The 19,775-nt window shown below is 42.6% G+C and overlaps 1 protein-coding gene across 4 annotated transcripts; it reads right to left on the reverse strand.

The window, feature by feature from the left end:
* Nucleotides 1-8,860: 8,860 nt before the first annotated feature.
* On the reverse strand, nucleotides 8,861-19,763 carry LOC112232607 (nicotinamide/nicotinic acid mononucleotide adenylyltransferase 1-like). Of its 4 annotated transcripts, none has more exons than XM_024399736.2 (5): nucleotides 19,622-19,763; nucleotides 15,999-16,150; nucleotides 15,039-15,222; nucleotides 10,856-10,980; nucleotides 8,861-10,086 (listed from the first exon to the last, which is right to left on the reverse strand). In XM_024399736.2, exons 2-5 carry the CDS (start codon nucleotides 16,111-16,113, stop codon nucleotides 9,683-9,685), a joined length of 828 nt encoding a protein of 275 aa, XP_024255504.1. In that variant the 5' UTR covers nucleotides 16,114-16,150; nucleotides 19,622-19,763; the 3' UTR covers nucleotides 8,861-9,682. The 4 variants fall into 4 exon arrangements, with proteins under 4 accessions (XP_024255504.1, XP_024255503.1, XP_024255506.1 ...); XM_024399735.2 differs by having other exon boundaries at nucleotides 19,576-19,740; XM_024399738.2 differs by lacking the exon at nucleotides 19,622-19,763 and adding an exon at nucleotides 18,746-19,551.
* Between the last annotated feature and the right edge of the window lie 12 nt (nucleotides 19,764-19,775).

Consider the following 19,775-nt stretch of genomic DNA (forward strand, 5'->3'; position numbering starts at 1 on the left):
GCCATGCAAGCTCAAGGAACGGGATCGCTCAATCGTCTGTCCTCGGTTGCAACACTCACTACCGAGTTCCCATCTGCCTCTGGAAGCAACACCAGCACAAGAACTGTTCGTCTGGAGCTTCATGAAATGGGTTTCCATGACCGAGCAGCCACACACAAACCTAAGATTACCATGGGCAATGCAAAGCGTCGGCTGGAATGGTGTAAAGCTCACCGTCATTGGACTCTGGAACAGTGGAAATGTGTTCAATGGAGTGATGAATCACTCTTCACCATCTGGCAGTCCGATGGAAGAATCTGGGTTTGGCGGATGCCAGGAGAACACTACCTGCCCGACTGCATAGAGCCAACTGTAAAGTTTGGTGGAGGAGGAATAATGGTCTGGGGCTGTTTTTCATGGTTCCGGCTAGGCCCCTTAGCTTAGTTCCAGTTGAGGGAAATCTTAACGCTACAGCATACAACAACATTCTAGACGATTATGTGCTTCCAACTTTGTGGCAACAGTTTGGGGAAGGCCCTTTCCGGTTTCAACATGACGATGCCCTTGTACACAAAGTAATGTCCATACAGAAATTGATTGTTGACTGGCCTGCAAAGAGCCCGGACCTCAACACCATCCAACACCTTTGGGATGAATTGGAACACCAACTGCGAGCCAGACCTAATTGGCCAATGTTAGTGCCTGTCCTCACTAATGCTCTTGTGGCTGAATGGAAGCAATTCCCCTCAGAAATGTTCCAACATCTAGTGGAAAGCCTTCCCAGAAGAGTGGTGGCAATTTTAGCAGCAAAGGAGGGACCAACTCCATATTAATGCCCATGATTTTGAAATGAGATGTTCGATGAGCAGAAAGTACACATACTTTTGGTCATGTAGTTTGTGTCAAAATAATACTTGTTTACACAAACTGTGATAACTTCTTTATACTATTATCGTGGTTAAATTACATTTAGCTAATTATATATTTTTGGGGCAGGTAGCCTAGGGTCAGAGGCGCAGGCCAGCAACATCAGTCATCAGTTCAAATCCCAAATCTGGTCTTGCAACCGGTGGGTATCCTATCCCCACATGATCTACAAACTAGATTATATAATTACTGGTAACACAGGCTCTTATTGCCAAATCTTTGACTACTGCTAATACAACAACCAGTCTTCGCAGTCCTATTTTACTATCATATTCTCGTCCTATCCTTGACATGTTCACTGGGACAGGGGTTTTGGAGAAAAAAATCATAACCTAGACCAGAGCTCTCCAACCCTGTTCCTAGAGAGCTACCCTACTGTAGGTTTATGTTCCAAGGTCAATTTTATCTGACCTGATTCAACTCATCATCCAGCTAATTATTAGAATTTGATCAGCTAGATTAGGGTTGAAGCAAAAACCTATAGGATGGTAACTCTCCAGGAACACGGTTGGAGAGTCCTGGCCGAGATATGTCTGCTTTAGGAAGCACTGATCATCTTTTTATTTATGTTTTTATTTCACTTTTATTTAACCATCTAAGCTAGTTGAGAACAAGTTCTCATTTCAACTGCGACCCGGCCAAGATAAAGCAAAGCAGTGCGACACAAACAACAACAGAGTTACACATGGAATAAACAAGCGTACAGTCAATAACACAACAGAAAAAAGTAAGTCTATATACAGTGTGTGCAAATGGCATGAGGAGATAAGGCAATAAATAGGCCATAGTAGCAAAGTAATTACAATTTAGCAAATTAACACTGGAGTGATAGATGAGCAGATGGTGATGTGCAAGTAGAAATGCTGGTGTGCAAAAGAGCAGAAAAGTACATAAAAACAGTATGGGGATGAGGTAGGTAGATTAGGTGGGCTATTTACAGATGGGCTATGTACAGCTGCAGCGATCAGATAGTTGATGTTTAAAGTTAGTGAGGGAAATATACAGTGCCTTGCGAAAGTATTCGGCCCCCTTGAACTTTGCGACCTTTTGCCACATTTCAGGCTTCAAACATAAAGATATAAAACTGTATTTTTTTGTGAAGAATCAACAAGTGGGACACAATCATGAAGTGGAACGACATTTATTGGATATTTCGAACTTTTTTAACAAATCAAAAACTGAAAAATTGGGCGTGCAAAATTATTCAGCCCCCTTAAGTTAATACTTTGTAGCGCCACCTTTTGCTGCGATTACAGCTGTAATTCGCTTGGGGTATGTCTCTATCAGTTTTGCACATCGAGAGACTGAAATTTTTTCCCATTCCTCCTTGCAAAACAGCTCGAGCTCAGTGAGGTTGGATGGAGAGCATTTGTGAACAGCAGTTTCCAGTTCTTTCCACAGATTCTCGATTGGATTCAGGTCTGGACTTTGACTTGGCCATTCTAACACCTGGATATGTTTATTTTTGAACCATTCCATTGTAGATTTTGCTTTATGTTTTGGATCATTGTCTTGTTGTAAGACAAATCTCCGTCCCAGTCTCAGGTTTTTTGCAGACTCCATCAGGTGTTCTTCCAGAATGGTCCTGTATTTGGCTCCATCCATCCTCCCATCAATTTTAACCATCTTCCCTGTCCCTGCTGAAGAAAAGCAGGCCCAAACCATGATGCTGCCACCACCATGTTTGACAGTGGGGATGGTGTGTTCAGGGTGATGAGCTGTGTTGCTTTTTACGCCAAACATAACGTTTTGCATTGTTGCCAAAAAGTTCAATTTTGGTTTCATCTGACCAGAGCACCTTCTTCCACATGTTTGGTGTGTCTCCCAGGTGGCTTGTGGCAAACTTTAAACAACACTTTTTATGGATATCTTTAAGAAATGGCTTTCTTCTTGCCACTCTTCCATAAAGGCCAGATTTGTGCAATATACGACTGATTGTTGTCCTATGGACAGTGTCTCCCACCTCAGCTGTAGATCTCTGCAGTTCATCCAGAGTGATCATGGGCCTCTTGGCTGCATCTCTGATCAGTCTTCTCCTTGTATGAGCTGAAAGTTTAGAGGGACGGCCAGGTCTTGGTAGATTTGCAGTGGTCTGATACTCCTTCCATTTCAATATTATCGCTTGCACAGTGCTCCTTGGGATGTTTAAAGCTTGGGAAATCTTTTTGTATCCAAATCCGGCTTTAAACTTCTCCACAACAGTATCTCGGACCTGCCTGGTGTGTTCCTTGTTCTTCATGATGCTCTCTGCGCTTTTAACGGACCTCTGAGACTATCACAGTGCAGGTGCATTTATACGGAGACTTGATTACACACAGGTGGATTGTATTTATCATCATTAGTCATTTAGGTCAACATTGGATCATTCAGAGACACTGAACTTCTGGAGAGAGTCTGCTGCACTGAAAGTAAAGGGGCTGAATAATTTTGCACGCCCAATTTTTCAGTTTTTGATTTGTTAAATTTTTTTGAAATATCCAATAAATGTCGTTCCACTTCATGATTGTGTCCCACTTGTTGATTCTTCACAAAAAAAATACAGTTTTATATCTTTATGTTTGAAGCCTGAAATGTGGCAAAAGGTCGCAAAGTTCAAGGGGGCCGAATACTTTACGTGGACTAGTAACCGGAAGGTTGCAAGTTCAAACCCCCGGGCTGACAAGGTACAAATCTGTCGTTCTGCCCCTGAACAGGCAGTTAACCCACTGTTCCTAGGCCGTCATTGAAAATAAGAATTTGTTCTTAACTGACTTGCCTAGTTAAATAAAGGTAAAATAAATAAAAATATTTTTAAAAAGCAGGTACCCACATGCCATCTCCTCATTGGTTATACCCACGTGGGTGATTGAAAGATGAACTGTGTTGCCGGTTGTCGTGGTAATACTATGAACGTTTAGATGCCAATCACCATATAAATTCAACAATGAAAAAGTCTGGAAGGAGGAGAGATGACTAGAAACTATTCTGTTGACCGTTTTATGTGTGGATTAATTGTCAGAGTAGAGTACCTTGTGCATTTCAGGTAAAATAACAACCTAATGTTTATATCCCAGGACAAATTAGCTAGCAACAGCAAGCTAGCTAAATAGGACAAATTAGCTAGCAAGTGCAAGCTAACTAGCTTAATTGCCATAAATGTTTAATGCTTTTGACCTATCCCCAAATTGTCATTGGTTCAGAGTTTTTGATATTTTAACCTGCGTGTCATGATCGCGTTTGGTGTAGGGGGACAAAATACATTTATGCACAATGTCGCACGAGCGCAGCCGGTTTGGGTTCCATGTAAGGGGCTTTGGTGACAAAACGGATGGCAATGTGATAGAAAGCATCCAGTTTGCTGAGTAGAGTATTGGAAGCTATTTTGTAAGTGACATCGCCGAAGTCGAAGATCGGTAAGGTAGTCAGTTTTACGAGGATATGTTTGGCGGTGTGAGTGAAGAAGGCTTTGTTGCGAAATAGGAAGCCGATTCTGGATTTCATTTTGGATTGGAGATGTTGAATATGAGTCTGGAAGGAGAGTTTACAGTCTAGCCAGACACCTAGGTATTTGTAGTTGTCCACATATTCTCAGTCAGAACCGTCCAGAGTAGTGATGCTAGTCGGGAGGGTGGGTAGCAAACTGTTGAAAAGCATGCATTTGGTTTTAGTAGCATTTAAGAGCAGTTAGAGGCCGCGGAAAGAGTGTTGTATGGCATTGAAGCTCCTTTGGAGGTTAGTTAACACAGTGTCCAAAGAAGGGCCAGATGTATACAGAATGGTGTCGTCTGCGTAGAGTTGGATCAGGGAATCACCCGCAGCAAGACCAACATATACAGAGAAAAGAGTCGGCCCGAGAATTGAACCCTGTGGTACCCCCATAGAGACTGCCAGAGGTCCGGACAACAGGTCCTCCGATTTGACACACTGAACTCGGTCTAAGAAGTAGTTGTTGAACCAGGCGAGGCAGTCATTTGAGAAACCAAGGCTGTTGAGTCTGCCGATAAGAATGTGGTGATTGACAGAGTCTAAAGCCTTGACCAGGTCGATGAAGATTGCTGCTTCTTCAGAAGAAGAACATCTAAAGAGAATGTGTAAATCTACACTAAAACATAGACACTGAAACCTTAGGCTGCTGCTTTTCAACCCTTTTGATGATAGGCTACACATGAGCTCATGCTCAAAATGCAGTGAAAAGAGAGTATTATGAGAGTATCATAAAGGCTGTATGATTTATGGAGTCAACTAATTGCCAGTGATACATTTTCACATTTCTATTTTTCATAATGTAAAATGCATTTTCCATATTATACAGTCTATGCTTGATATTTTATTCACGTTTGTGGCAAGTCGTTTGGAGCTAGGAACACAAGAATGTCACGACACCCACAATAACATTGCTAAATATGTGTATGTGACCGATAAAATCTGATTTGAAGTCTTTAGAATTTCTCTTAAAACAGACTTTTGCAGCATTGCTAATGACTTTGGGAAAATCAAATCCAGTTGTGTTTAGATTATTCTCAGCTCCCTACCTTGCCTCATGGCAAAACAGAACAGAGGACCACAAAGAACACAATTTAATTTTGTGTGCTGGTAATACGGCAGAAGTGTTATCCAGTTACTGACTGATATGTGGAATATAATTTTCTTAACATCCATATTATAGACCAGGAGTACTCAACTCTTACCCTACGAGGCCCGGAGCCTGCTGTTTTTTTTTCTACCTGATAATTAATTGCACACACCTGTTGTCCCCAGGTCTAAATCAGTCCCCGATTAGAGGGGAACAATTAAAACATGCAGTGGAACTGGTTTCGATGTCCAGAGTTGACTTTGAGGGTTATAGACCATTATTAATTCAGGTGAGAATCCTCCTCTTATAAATGTTAACCAAGCCCTACTGTGTTTTTCTTTTCAAATTATGTACCGTACAATTTTATAACAATAATCCAATGGTGTCCTCTAATGGTCAAAAAGTATAATGTTTTCATTTGGGACTATCAAATCAACAGTCCCAAGTCATATTGCCCCAGACAATGCCTGATAATTTACAGCTCTTAGACATGGGTTTCTTTCCCCTATGCTTAGGGATCAGTCTAGGAATAACACAATTGGTTTACATCATGGAACATCTTATCTTCTTCTCAAGAAGATGGTCGACGTAAGGTCTTTAATCAGGTCAACACTGTGTGGCCAGACTGTATTCCAGGACTCGTTCTCAGAGCATGTGCAGATCAGCAGATAGTCATATTCACAGTCATTTTCAACCTCTCCTTGTCCCAGTCTGTAATCTCCACGTCTTAAAATGACTACCATCATTCCTGTTCCCCAGAACTCCTTCATACCACAATGACTACCGCACATCTGTAATCATGAAGTGTTATGAAAGACTGGTTATGACACATCAACTCCATCAACCCAGACACCCTAGATCCACTCCAATTTGCATACTACCCCTAACAGATCCATAGACAACGCAATTGCACTCCACACTGCCCTCACCCACCTAGATAAGAGAATACTGAGAATGCAAATTGTCTGGGTAGCCATTTGCATGTGTTCAGGAGTCTTATGGCTTGGGGGTAGAAACTGTTTTAGAAGCCTCTTGGACATAGACTTGGCGCTCCGGTACTGCTTGTCGTGTGGTAGCAGAGAGAGCAGTCTATGACTACAGTGGCTGGAGTTTTTGACCATTTTTAGGGCCTTCCTCTGACACCGCCTGGTATAGAGGTCCTGGATGGCAGGAAGCTTGACCCCAGTGATGTACTGGGCCGTTCGCACTACCTTTTATAGTGCCTTGCATTCAGAGGCCGAGCAGTTGCCCAACCAGTCAGGATGCTCTCGATGGTGCAGCTGTAGAACCTTTTGAGGATCTGAGGACCCGTGCCAAATATTTTCAGTCTTCTGAGGGGAAATAGGTTTTGTCGTGCCCTCTTCACGACTGTCTTGGTGTGCTTGGACCATGTTAGTTTGTTGGTGATGTGCACACCAAGGAACTTGAAGCTCTCAACCTGCTCCACTGCAGCCCCGTCGATGAGAATGGGGGCGTGCTCAGTCCTCTTTTTCCTGTAGTCCACATTCTTTTTCACTGCTTGGTATAGCAACAGCACCGCCCTTGATCACATGGAGCTACAGAGGGTGGTGTGGACAGCCCAGTACATCACTGGGCCCGAGCTCCCTGCCATCCAGGACTTCTATATCAGGCTGTATGAAAGGAAGGACCGGAAAATTTTTAAAGACTCCAGCTTCCCAAGCCATAGACTGTTCTCTCTGTCGCCGCACAACAAGAGATACCAGTGCATCTAGTATGACACCAACAAGCTACTGAACAGCTTCTGTCCTGATGCCTAGTCATCTTCCCCTGGTACAGATCTACCTCTATCAGTCCAGTATCTGTACATTGTAATTATGGTACTGGAACTGACCCTGTACATAGCTTACTTCGTGTTATTTCTTATTTCTCATGTTGTCATTTATTTTTTGTGCAGCATTGATATTGATTACCGCATTGTTGGGTTTGGAGCTTGTAAGAAAGGCATGTCACTGCACTTGTGCACGTGACATTAAAATTTGAAACCTTAAAGTGCATTCCTTCACATTCTTTTTGAAAACTTGCTTGCAGACCTGCCCTTCACAGTAGAACTAAGGAGAAAAGAGAATAGGAATATAAAATGCATAAGAGAATGTAGTTTATCCTTCTCTATTCAGTGTGTCCAATCACAATTCTTCCTAATCTGTTCACACACCAGCTTACTCCCCTTCATGTCACCAGCGACTGTATGATACACACAGAGCAAAAAGCATGTTCATCATTTTTGAAAGACTGACCTAGTAGTTCATGTAGGCTAGCTAGAACAAGCTCAATTACACTAATCATTATCACAAATGCTCTTTTAATGGAAACCTCAATATTCTTTGGATGATCTAATCTTTGACCAAAGTGGTTAATGTCAGGTTAGTCTCACACAACCTGACTAGAAGGCTGGTCCAGGTCGTTAGGGTACGTTCCTTCACTAACTTGAACTGCAGACTGTTTGTGAAGGAACGCTCACTAATGACCTGGCCAGAGCTAGCTGAGCCAGTGTGAGACTTGAGAGTCTGGCTTTGCTAGACTTCAACAGGTTGCCTGGATTGTACCTTGCAGTGCCTAGTATCTAGCCCATTGGTGAAAGATAAAGTATAGTTGCAAAAGGGGCTGAGGATTTTGATTGTGTACAGGTCACCCTGTAACTCGATCACCTCCCCCAGCTTCAGCATCTGGGTGATTTTACAAACTGGGATCAATACCTGGGGATGGACAGAGTGTAAGAACATATGCTCAGACAGACTGATTATTCCAAACATTAGGAACACCTTCCAAATATTGAGTTGCACCCTGACAAAGGCTTGAAGACACCAGCTGCTACTACCAAACATATGAGTCAATACAGCGATTGCTTGTCTTGTGTCATATTAGAAATCGTACATAATTGAAAATAAACAAATAACTATTTAACCTGTTTTGCTTGGGAACATATGAGATGAGGGTTCGGCCTGAGCTTTCATTCGGTCCTGCTAAATTGAGCACCACCGTAGCTAGGCTAGGTTTTCGACCATTGATCAAGAAACAGAAGTTAATTTTAGAAATAAAACAAGATAGGAAGCATTGGCAGCATTGCCTTTGTTGCTAAACCAACAAACAAAAAAATGAAGGGACAATCTGCAGTTTCAATCAACTCAGTGATTCCATACAGTGCCTCTACTAATGCAACAATTTGAGTGGGTATTTTATCCACACTTCAATCAACTATTGTAATACATTTCATGTTATCAGAATAATGCTCATCTGATCAAGAAAGTTGATCGTAGAAAGGAAGACTAAGAAAAAAAGCTACTAATAACCTGCATTTGAAGCAAACAGAATAGGTGTGAATGGTTGGGATTTCCTCATTATAAAGACGTACAGTTTTTTTCTTGGAGACAGCAATGACAGAAGTGTTCACAAGCTGCAAAACAAAGACAGCGTTTTATTTTTCTCAATACACACCATGCCGTTTGTATGTCGCTCTAGCCTACTATATCTAAACGGCTTCCATATATTCCAACTGCCTTTGCCTGAGGGAATTAGTCAAACACACACACACTAAAGCCCCAGCATTTTAAAAAAACACAAAATGTACTCAAGGGTGGACGAGCTTGTTAATCACTGCATTGCGAAACGAAACATTTCTGTAGTTATACATCAGGCTCAATGTAAATCAAGGATCCTCATTTGTACACAAATAATCATGGGTGTCGATCTGTGCTATTATATAGATAAAGTGCTCTAAGGACCAGATTGAGTGTTAGTGACAGATCAAGGGTTTACATTCTGGCGCTTGGGATTGCCACTACTTGGGTGCTTATACTTTTCTACAAAACACAGTTATTCATTTAAACTTTAGCAGATTCACCCATTCTCTGAGGAGATGCCACACAAGAGGCTATTCTAGTGCAAACTCATTCTAGCACTGGTGAGCAGTCTACTTCAACTGTTACAAAAATATACAAAAACATTATGCATTCATTCACAAATCTTCTCAAACCAGTAAAAGATAAATGCTTCTACAACACAGTCTCAAGTAGAGGAGGCCGGTTGGAGGAGCTGTAGGAAGACGGGCTAATTGTAATGGCTAGAAAATAAATTGTAAAGGGATCAAACATATGGAAACCACATTTAATGCCCTTCCATCTATTCCATTAGCTCCATAGCTCCTCCCACCGGCCTTCAATGGTCTCAAGGCATTCAAGTTGGCAGCAGGCAACATGGCTGGCCACCTCAGCTGGAGGAGGGGCCGGTGTGTCTCTGAAGCGGGGCAAGGACGACGTCAGCGTTCTTCTGCTCACTCTCGGCACTGTACAGGCCGTGCTCCCGGATGTAGCTCACCACCGGGTCCGGTAGTAAGTAGCGGACGGTCTGGCCCCGGCACAGGGCCCGACGCACGTGCGTGGCCGAGATCTCATTGGTTACCCACTCACGGACCACGTGGATATTCTTGTGGTGCTTCCACAGCACCTCCGATTGGTGGATGAACTTGTGGGCGTCACAGCCGTTGCGGGTGATGCACACCAGGCCATAGCGGCCCACGATCTCGGCAATGTCCTCGTGCTTCCACAGGTTGGGGACGCCGAAGGACTCCAGGACGTCCGCGCCACACAGGAGTTTCAGCTGAGGGCCGTTGTCTAAAGGGTTCATGGACAGATTAATAGTTTATTAACCCATACAAGACTGAAATGTGTCTTCTGCTGTACCGAACCTCTGATATAAACACACATTAGGCTAGAACGTATCATGGAATGTTGCCAGTCAATGTCAAAAAGTTGGCCACAATGTTCTGCACTAGTAGAGACAGCCTGTGCCGGCAAAACATGTAACCAGCACCATTAGTTTTTATTACCTCAGGGCAGATCACTTGCTGTTCCACCATACCAGTCTTCAGGTGGCGTGACTAGTTGTCACTGGTTTCTATAACACCAAACCCTATGTGGGTGCTAATGTCCCAGACAGACAGTAGTATTCAACAGTTGCTGGCTCAATGAGTTAGAACAAGGTGCTGGCAACAATAGGGTTGCCGGTTTTAGTTTATTAATATGAACATAATTTTAAAAAACAAGCACAGAAAAAAAAACACCGGAAATGCACGAGTAAAATCATCAAGGATAAAGTCCGAGACTTAATTCCATTGTGGTTGAATTTCCAAATAATGAATGTCACCATCAATGGTTCTGTAAGTCACTTTGCATAATAAAATGACCAAAATTGTCATTACTAATCTGAGTGGAATTGATAGTAAGAAACAATATAGCAGCAATGAATCCCATTGTGTTACCTGCCCTGGGTGTTACACAGCATCCTCCTCTCCAAAGAGCTAGTAGGGACTTCTGGGTAGTAAGAAATGTGTGCATTTGTCTGTAGTCTCGGAATGCTCGTGGAAAATCTCTCCTTTTTTACCTCTCCTTGTGTGATACGAGGATGGATCCTCAAAAGCGTGCTTTGTCGCCTCAATCCTCCTCTTCTTCGCAGTGTCCACATAGTCATTGTTCTGTTCCGCTGTCATCAGTTCTTTATAATGATGCCTTAAGTGCAGACAACAATTCAATTGACACGAGGGAGATAAAGCCCAATGGAACCAAGCAAGGATCATGGCTGTGTAGCTTCACTTGTTATTATAGTTACAAAATGTCACAACTAAATGACTTTTTGGTCATTCATTTGATTTCAATAACTTTGACTGCAGACATTTTGACTTGAACAAAACTTGCTATACATCCTATATTTGCCCATGGCTGAAGTAATCTGAACTTTGAGACCTGAATGCTAAAACATTAAGGAGATAGAGGTGCTCAAAGTTGACAGTTTGCATACCCCACCCTACCATGAGTACCGTAGGAAACTATTCAGACCTTGACTTTTCCCACTTTGCAAATTGATTAAAGAGTTTTTCAATCTACACACAATACCCCATAATGACAAAGCAAAAACAGTTTTTTAGAAATGTTTGCTCATTTATCAAAAAAGTAACTGAAATATCACATTTACATTAGTATTCAGACCCTTTACTCAGTACTTTGTTGAAGCACCTTTGGCAGTGATTACAGCATCGAGTCTTCTTGGGTATGATGCTACAAGCTTGGCACACCTGTATTTGGAGAGTTTCTCCCATTCTTTTCTGGATCTCACTGCATTGTGTGGTTGAAGATGAGTTAAAGGGCATCAAGTGGCAGTTGATCTACCTAGGAAATGTAACTCCTCGCTCTCCTCAGCAAATACCCACCACCACCTTCTCTCCTATGTCAGCACTCCGTAGTGATGTAACAGACAAACTACAGACCTTGATGACGAGAGATCTCAGATAGCGAGCTGAATAACCTTGCTATACACCCCAAGCCATAGCCACAAGACCTGAACAGATCATTGAAGCCATCATCAGATGCTAGGGCCAAAATCAAAGCTCTCTGCAAACAGGTAGAAGAACTGAAGTACACCATAGCTGCAATGATGATCCATCTAACTCAGACCAGCAACACATCCAGGGCCAAAGAGGAATGAAAACTTATTCTGCTATAACTGTGGTGAAAATGGCCACTCTTCCAGGAACTGTCAGAAAAGGAAAATAATGTAGAGGAATTCAACAGACGCTTCATCCATGCTCAAGGAAAATCAGGAAACAGCAGGGGGGGGGGGACAGTAAAGGAGCCTACAGTGTCTCCTGTGAAAGTGAAAACCCTGTCATGCCATCCTAGACAGTGGCAAGCATCCACCGGCAGTTCTACAAAGACAACACATCCATCTCCAGCCTTTAGAAGGGATATCCTTGTGGGGCCTAAGTGAGAGCAACTACCCCATGACGGCAACATCAGCATCACCATTGAGATCTCCTGTGATGCTGTAGGCGTCCAGCAGCCTATTGAAAATCTAGCCCTTGTGTGTCCTGAGCCCCCCATGCAGGTAGACCCTACATGCTCACTGGGTCCAACCGTTCCAGACCAGCTACATTCCAATGCTTAATGTAGAAGGATGTCAGCGACATGAGGGCTGGTCTCCTTGCAGGGCTGGTCTACCTGGATGACCTCATTGTGTTTGGGAAAACCTTGAAGGGGCATGAGTATAGGCTGATGAAGGTCCTGGACTGTCTGGAGGCCTGAGGCTTTCCATCAACAAGTGCCAGTTCTGCCAGACCTCAGTGAAATACCTGAGCCACAGTCTCCGATCAAGGTATCGATGCCCTCCCCTCATGGCCCAGACCAGAAAACCTCAAGGCCCTCCAGTCGTTTCTTGGGTTCTGTGGATACTACCAGAGGCAAATGAAAAGGATACACTTCTGTCGAAAGATCCCTCCATGAGATTACCAGAGGTCACGCCCCCAAGAGAAAATGGCAAGCCCACCAGTCCTCCCTCTAGAGTCACCTACCGGAAGGAGAAGGAGCTGTTTGGAAAACGATGAACAGCAGAGTGAGAGAGAGCCTTCCAGAACATCATTGAACGCCTCACCAGCTCACCTGTGCTTGCCTTCACTGACCCTGAGAAGCTCTACGTCCTCCACATTGACACCAGTCTGAGTGGCCTGGGTGGAGTGCTGTACCAGGAGTACCCTGAGGGATGGAGACCAGTGGCTTATGCAAGCTGGACCTTGTCCAGGACAGAGAAGATCCAGCTCACAAGCTTGAGTTCCTGGGGCTAAAGGGGGCAGTGTCAGACAAGTTTCATGATTATCTGTACGGAGCTAATTTCCTGATGCACAAGGACAATAACCACCTCACCTATGTGCAAGCCAGTGTCAAGCTGGATGCTACAGGCCAGAGGGGGATGGCCACTCTCGCCAACTACGAGTTCAAGTTGTAGTACAAGCTAGAGCGAGTGAACATTGCCGCTGACGCCCTGTCAAGATGTCACACGAGTGCTGAAGAGGCTGGAGACTGGGTTGAAATCCACTCACCAGGAGTCCGAGCCACTTGCCAAGCAATGACTGCCAACAACTCTTCAGACAGTATCTCAGAGTGTACATCTAGGAACATAAGGGCCCAGCCCGAGGCTGAAGCCTTTGTGAACTTCACTGCTCTAAAGATGGACTATCCTGCGTGAGGATCTGCAATGTGCTCCGGGACTCAGTAATATCCACTGTCAGCAAGGCCATTTCCAGACGCTACAGTGTTCACCCTGACTGCACCTGTCACAGTTAACCCAGAACCCGAAGGAGCCACAGAAGATGGACTGGAGAGGGACCCTGAAGAGGAAGCTGTTCAGCCCTCCCCAGATCCACAGTGGACACTCAGGCCATCCCAGAACTGCCAAACAAGAGAGTGGTGAAGGCACTAGTTAGACTGTCTTATGAAGAGTTAGGTACACCTCACAACACTACTGTATTACACCGAGGTATACAGGTATTTTGTATAATAAGGGTATTTCTTTTCTTGGATGAGACATGAATGTTTCTGTGTACTTATGTCAAGCTATGACACATTGACGATGCTGTGTGTGTATCAACATATTGCATTCTGAGGTCAAAGGTGTTGGGTCTTGTCGGGAGGCTACGTTTATTTTTTGAGGGGTGTATGTAACTCCTGGTTAATTTGTTGTTTTGTAGCACAGACTATTACTTATTGTGTACTGACCATTGTTGCATGTGAGACATATTTGGGAGGTGGACCAGTTGCTAGTGAACAGTGCGACGTATGAGAAAGAAAATGTTGATTGCTTGTAGTTCTAAGTTGTTGTTTAAAGTTGTATAACTCACTGACCAGTGAAAATAGTGTATATATGATGAACAATTAGTTGAGGATCCCCGACCACCATGAGTACAGTGAGGGATTTGTTACTTGTACTTTCTCAGACAGCGGATCAACTGTCATCAACAAGCTCCTCTTTCTGTCTCTCAACCGCTACACCGAGAGACAGCGTTAACATGGTCGTGAGTTGCTACTGGTCATGGTAAAAGAGAGGAGTTCAGAGTTTGAGTGGTTCCATTTTAATTGAAGAGGACTGTTTTTGTTTCACAAAAGGAACTGTGTCGGGCCATTCCAGTGTGTTTTATTGGGACAGCCACTGGTCTGTTGACTAGAGGTTTCCATCCACACGCAGCGCCTCGATCACGCACCAGTAAAGCTTGGAATGGATTCTTGGACAGAGAACCAAGTTTATTTGGGACTGAGAATTGTTCTTGTTTCTTTTATTAGTTTAAGGGAGGGGGTCCCCATTTTAAAGTATCTATGAGCATTCTGAGGTGTTAAACCCTGGTACTAGGTACAAACTGATATGAACTCTGGTCCCTCAGAAGAGAGTGCCACATTTGCATTTGTGAAATTATTTTGACAAGATATGAAAGTAAAGGGCTTTATGTTTCTAGATCCGCATCACAATTGAGAATGGGTTCACGTTTACGTGGGTTTTTTGGCTGCCAGTGCCAATCTACCTCTGAAAATAACATAAGGTCCTTGGACCTTAAGGCGTAACAGTAGGCTCCTTAAGAGTACATCTTGGCCTCGGTTACCCTGGATAAATGTAATACAAGAGTCTTGCAGTGCAAGTAATGCTTTTTTTCTTTTTGTATCACACAAACTCATCAAATCAAAATAGATTTGACAACCCCTCTCAATAACTAAGCTACAGTCTTCACACACAAATGATCAGCACTCACCGCATCACTTTAGCTGTCTCCACCCATTCAGGCTGCTGGCTCTCCCATGCATCTACCTTGATCCAGTCAGAGGTGTCTGTGGCCAGCCTGGCCATATCTACACGGTGACAGGCCTCAATCAGACCCTTCTTCTTATAGCCATCACCCACTGCAGAGATGATGCCCCTCACAACTATGTACTGTCCTGAGAGTACATAGAAAGAAAGAGGAGTTAAGCCAGCTAATTTTGTAGAGTAAACAGTGACAATACAAATTCAGTTAAATACAAAATACTACCACTCTTATTTGACTAGATTTGCTTCTCATAATTTGGAAGCAATGCAAATGTCTGAGGAAGTAGGTCCTAAACTCACAAAACACAAAGTGATGATTTACAAATGTATAATCTAAAGAGATATCTACTGCAGCCCTCGTCATCCACATACAACAACCATTCTGCCAGTCACATTCTGTTAAAGGTCCCAAAAAGCACACACATCCCTGGGTCGCTTGTCTTTTCAGTTTTCGTTTGCAGCAGCTAGCGACTGTAACAAGCTGTAACAAACACTCAAACTGGACAGTTTTATCTCAATCTCTTTATTCAAAGACTGAATCATGGACACTACTACTGACAGTTGTGGCTGCTTTGCATGATGTATTGTTGTCTCTACCTTCTTGCTGTTGTCTGTGCCCAATAACATTTGTACCATGTTGTTGTCATGCGTTGCTTCTTTGCTATGTAGTTGTCTTAGGTATCTCTTTATGTAGGGTTGTCTCTCTTGTCATGGTGTGTTTTGTCCCATATTTTTATTTTATTATATTTAAATCCCAGCCCACATCCCCACAGGAGGATTTTTGCATTTTGGTAGGCCGTCATTGTAAATAAGAATGTGTTCTTAACTGACTTGCATAGTTAAATAAAGGTTAAATTAAAAATGTAAAAATTAAATCTGTTGACAGACGACAAATGATCAGACATACCTGTATCTTCCAGGTAATCCCGTGCCAATTCAAACATACGCAGGTGCATATTGGTTATGGGGTTGAAAGACCCACAAGCCAGCAGAACCACTTTGGTTAGATCTTGAGGCTCCATTGATTACAGTACATAGGAGCTATAAGGACAGTCTAGGCTGAAAGAGAGAAACATACAAAGATATGTTGACAAAGCTGTGTGACAGGGAGGGTTTAGATTTCAAAACTCTTTACTGAATGTGTATATGTTGTGTGGATGTGTCTTGCCCATTGCACAGTTCACTTTTTGATGCCTTTGACACATTTCATTCTAATATTTCATAGTATTTCTGACAAGATAATAAAACATTTTAAAAACTGTAAAGGGGCGAATACTTTTTCCAAGGCTCTTTGTAAAGCGGTTTGAACAATTCTGTGGCTAATCCATTTTGCATTACTTTAAATGGGATAGGCTAAACATGACATATGATTTATGAATATAATCTGAGCACAACTTTCCCAGCGTCGTCTGAGTTTGGCCGGGGTAGGCCGTCATTACAAATGAGAATTTGTTCTTAACTGACTTGCCAAGTTAAATAAAAAAGGTTAAATAAATAAAATACAAATAAATGAATGAAGCCCATAGATGGAATGTTGGTAGCATAGGTCTATGTATGCCTTACTGTGTAAGCCTACTACATAATGATATCAATATTATGGGCTTTTGACTTGCAAAAGTGAAAGTGTGCAACTGAAAGAGCTTTAAGAGATGCACCATGTAACGTTAACCTTGGAATGCCCCAGTGTTGACTAATTAGCTCAGATTGTCCGTAATGAGGTTCAAACTCACAACTTTGGGTTGCTTGGCATTCGCTATATTACACTCATCCAGCCACCCTACTTTCCTTGATGCCTTAACATACTAAATGGAGTTTCTCGAATTGACATATAGAATAATAAGAAATACACCAAGAACAGATTGCAACAATAACTTTTTAACTACTTTGCAACTATTTAGCATGTTCGCTAACCCTTTACACGCAACTCATAAACGTAAACCCTAGCCTAGCTTACGTTAGCCATCTAGCTAGGATTCGTAACATACATTTTGCAATTCGCAACATATTGTACGTTTTGCAAATGTTGTTAAATATAATACGAATTAACGTTAATTGGGTGATGGACATCCACAAACGAATACATACCATACGAAACGTAACATGTCATATTACTCCACTCTAAATGGAGTGTCTCGAAATGCTCTGAGACCAGGTTGCTACGAGGGTTCTCAAAGCATAGATTAGGTTCGGTTTGCTCCGAGCCAGAAGTAAACGTCTGTGCCATTTACTCCCTTAAAAAGACAGTAGCTTGAAAAACAAGAAGAAAAAAACGTCAATTTGTCCCTCTAGAGACTGTACGCAACAACATAAAGTAACACTTCATCAAAATCTGTCAAGACTCAATCTAAGATAAATCAAGAAATATGTCATTCGTTTTTACTTAAAGGTCTTAGTCGCGCGATTTTACAATTAACTAAGACGTTTGGTGCAGTATTTCTCAAGTGAAAAAAAATTGCACAAAAACTAGTCTTTTGTCAATGAACGACAACAAACACTTAATTGAAGAATGACTACTGCTGACCAATCACCGACGAAGGGGCGTAGACTTCGGCTTCCGAACTTCAGCTTATTTTTTTTTAAATTTCACCTTTATTTAACTAGGCTTAAGTCAGTTAAGAACAAATTTTTATTTACATTGAAGGCCAAACCCTAACGATGCTGGGCCAATTGTGTGCCGCCCTATGGGACTCCCAATCACAGCTGGTTGTGATACAGCCTGGAATTGAACCAGGGTCTGTAGTGACGCCACTAGCACTGAGATGCAGTGCCTTAGACCGCTGCTCCACTCTGGAGCTTGACTCAACAAAAGTGATATGTGCTATCTGATATCCTTGGGACGTCCATACCCTAGACCTAAACCTAAACTCAGCCCCTTCCTTCTTCTTCAGTGGGGTTTAACAGGAAGTCTTCAATACTCCATGGAAATTGAAGGCTATTTCGATCATCTAGCTAAAATATAAGCCTATTTTGACTAACAAGCCATGGCAATAGACAATAAAACAATCCTGAAAACATTTTTCTTCTATATCATGGCGGTCCACAAACAATAGTTTAAGTGCATGCCGCCACCTACTGTGCAAGAATGTACGATCAATCATGATCTGCCCAATTCTGTACTACCATGAAAATAAATTCTAAACCAAATAAATCCCTAACTTCTACCACAACCTCCCCAAAAACCCCTCCCCATTAAACTGTATCTATGTCATGCTGAAACACTCCACCCTTAGCATTGTTCAGCATGTCAACAACCATTTCAACAGTAACATCTGTTACCCCCAATATATCTCTTTTGCCATCTCCACAATAACCTTCAACCTGTTATTTTTGCTTTCCACAACCCAAGTTGTACTGATAATCTTATCAATATAATTCATTATCAAAGTGTCCTTTGACAAGGCACATTCATGAGCACAAGATTTCTGAACAGGCCTCAAAATCATGCCAGGACCATCCGAAGCACCAGCCCCGACAGTAGACCCACTACAGGTACATCCATGTATGCTCCATCAGTCCGCACTGTAGTTCTACCAATCTGTTTTATGGCCTCTGCATACGATACAGGATCAGTCATGATGTATCTCTGAGCCTCTCTCTGTACCTTGCATCCACCAAATGCTGCACTGAGTTCTCCCCCACAATTACAGCACTTACCCTTCACACTGCTTCCACATTCACCGTAATCATGTGCACCTTTACACTTGGCACATCTTTTCTTTCCTTTACACTGAGCAGCTACATGTCCCATTCTTTGGCATTGAAAACACCACAGTGCAAGGGACAAATGATCTAACATTGAAACTAAGGAATCCTATCTGTACTTTTCCCGGCAAGACTTTCTCAAACCTCAGCATCACTGATAACCTTTCACCTCTTTCATCTGTGAACATAGATATATATTGGGACCCCAGTGAGGAACACCCTTAACCTAGCATAAGCACCAGGTACATGGCTTTTAATCTTCATCCCATTCAATGTTTCTATTTTCAATATCTTCCCCTTGTTCCCACACAATACTAACAATCTACCATTTCCAATGAAGCGAGCTAATTTCACTTCACCTACCTCTTTCTCTGCGGCATTACCTTCAACCCAATTAGTCAGATAGGGTGTAAGTGAGACCCTGTGGTCTCATCAAACACAATCACCACTTTCCACTCCAACACATCACTACTCTTGTATCCTACCTTGGCCCTCTTTAAGCATTCTTTACAAGACGATCCACTACTTTCTGTATCATGATCGCTCTTCTTCCTATGTCTTTTCACTGCCGAACATTCCGGCCCTTGACCCTCATCCTCCCGTTCTATACCATCTCTACTGACACCCATATTGTTCGCATTCCAGCACAGCTGCTGCTGCTTCACCAACTTTTCCTCAATTTCCTCCATTTCATCTGCACTACTCGCCGCCATTTCCCATGAACCTCTTACCACATTTCTGCAATAGCGAAACAAGACTCAACGATATCAAACAACTCTCACTTGTGATCAAACAACCGGTCTCATTCGTTTCTAGTCGCCTCCTTACACAGTTCAACCACAAACGTGTCAATCCCTCAATCTTCCCAGATCCCTGAAAACATTCGCTTGAATTTCCCAAGATTACAAGGAACCTAACACTAAAATGACTCTTTAAAATGTAATGCACTTTCTGTATTACTAATCGGTATTTGATTGGAGAG

The sequence above is a fragment of the Oncorhynchus tshawytscha genome, linkage group LG16 (assembly GCF_018296145.1).
Source record: "Oncorhynchus tshawytscha isolate Ot180627B linkage group LG16, Otsh_v2.0, whole genome shotgun sequence".
Lineage (NCBI taxonomy): Eukaryota > Metazoa > Chordata > Actinopteri > Salmoniformes > Salmonidae > Oncorhynchus > Oncorhynchus tshawytscha.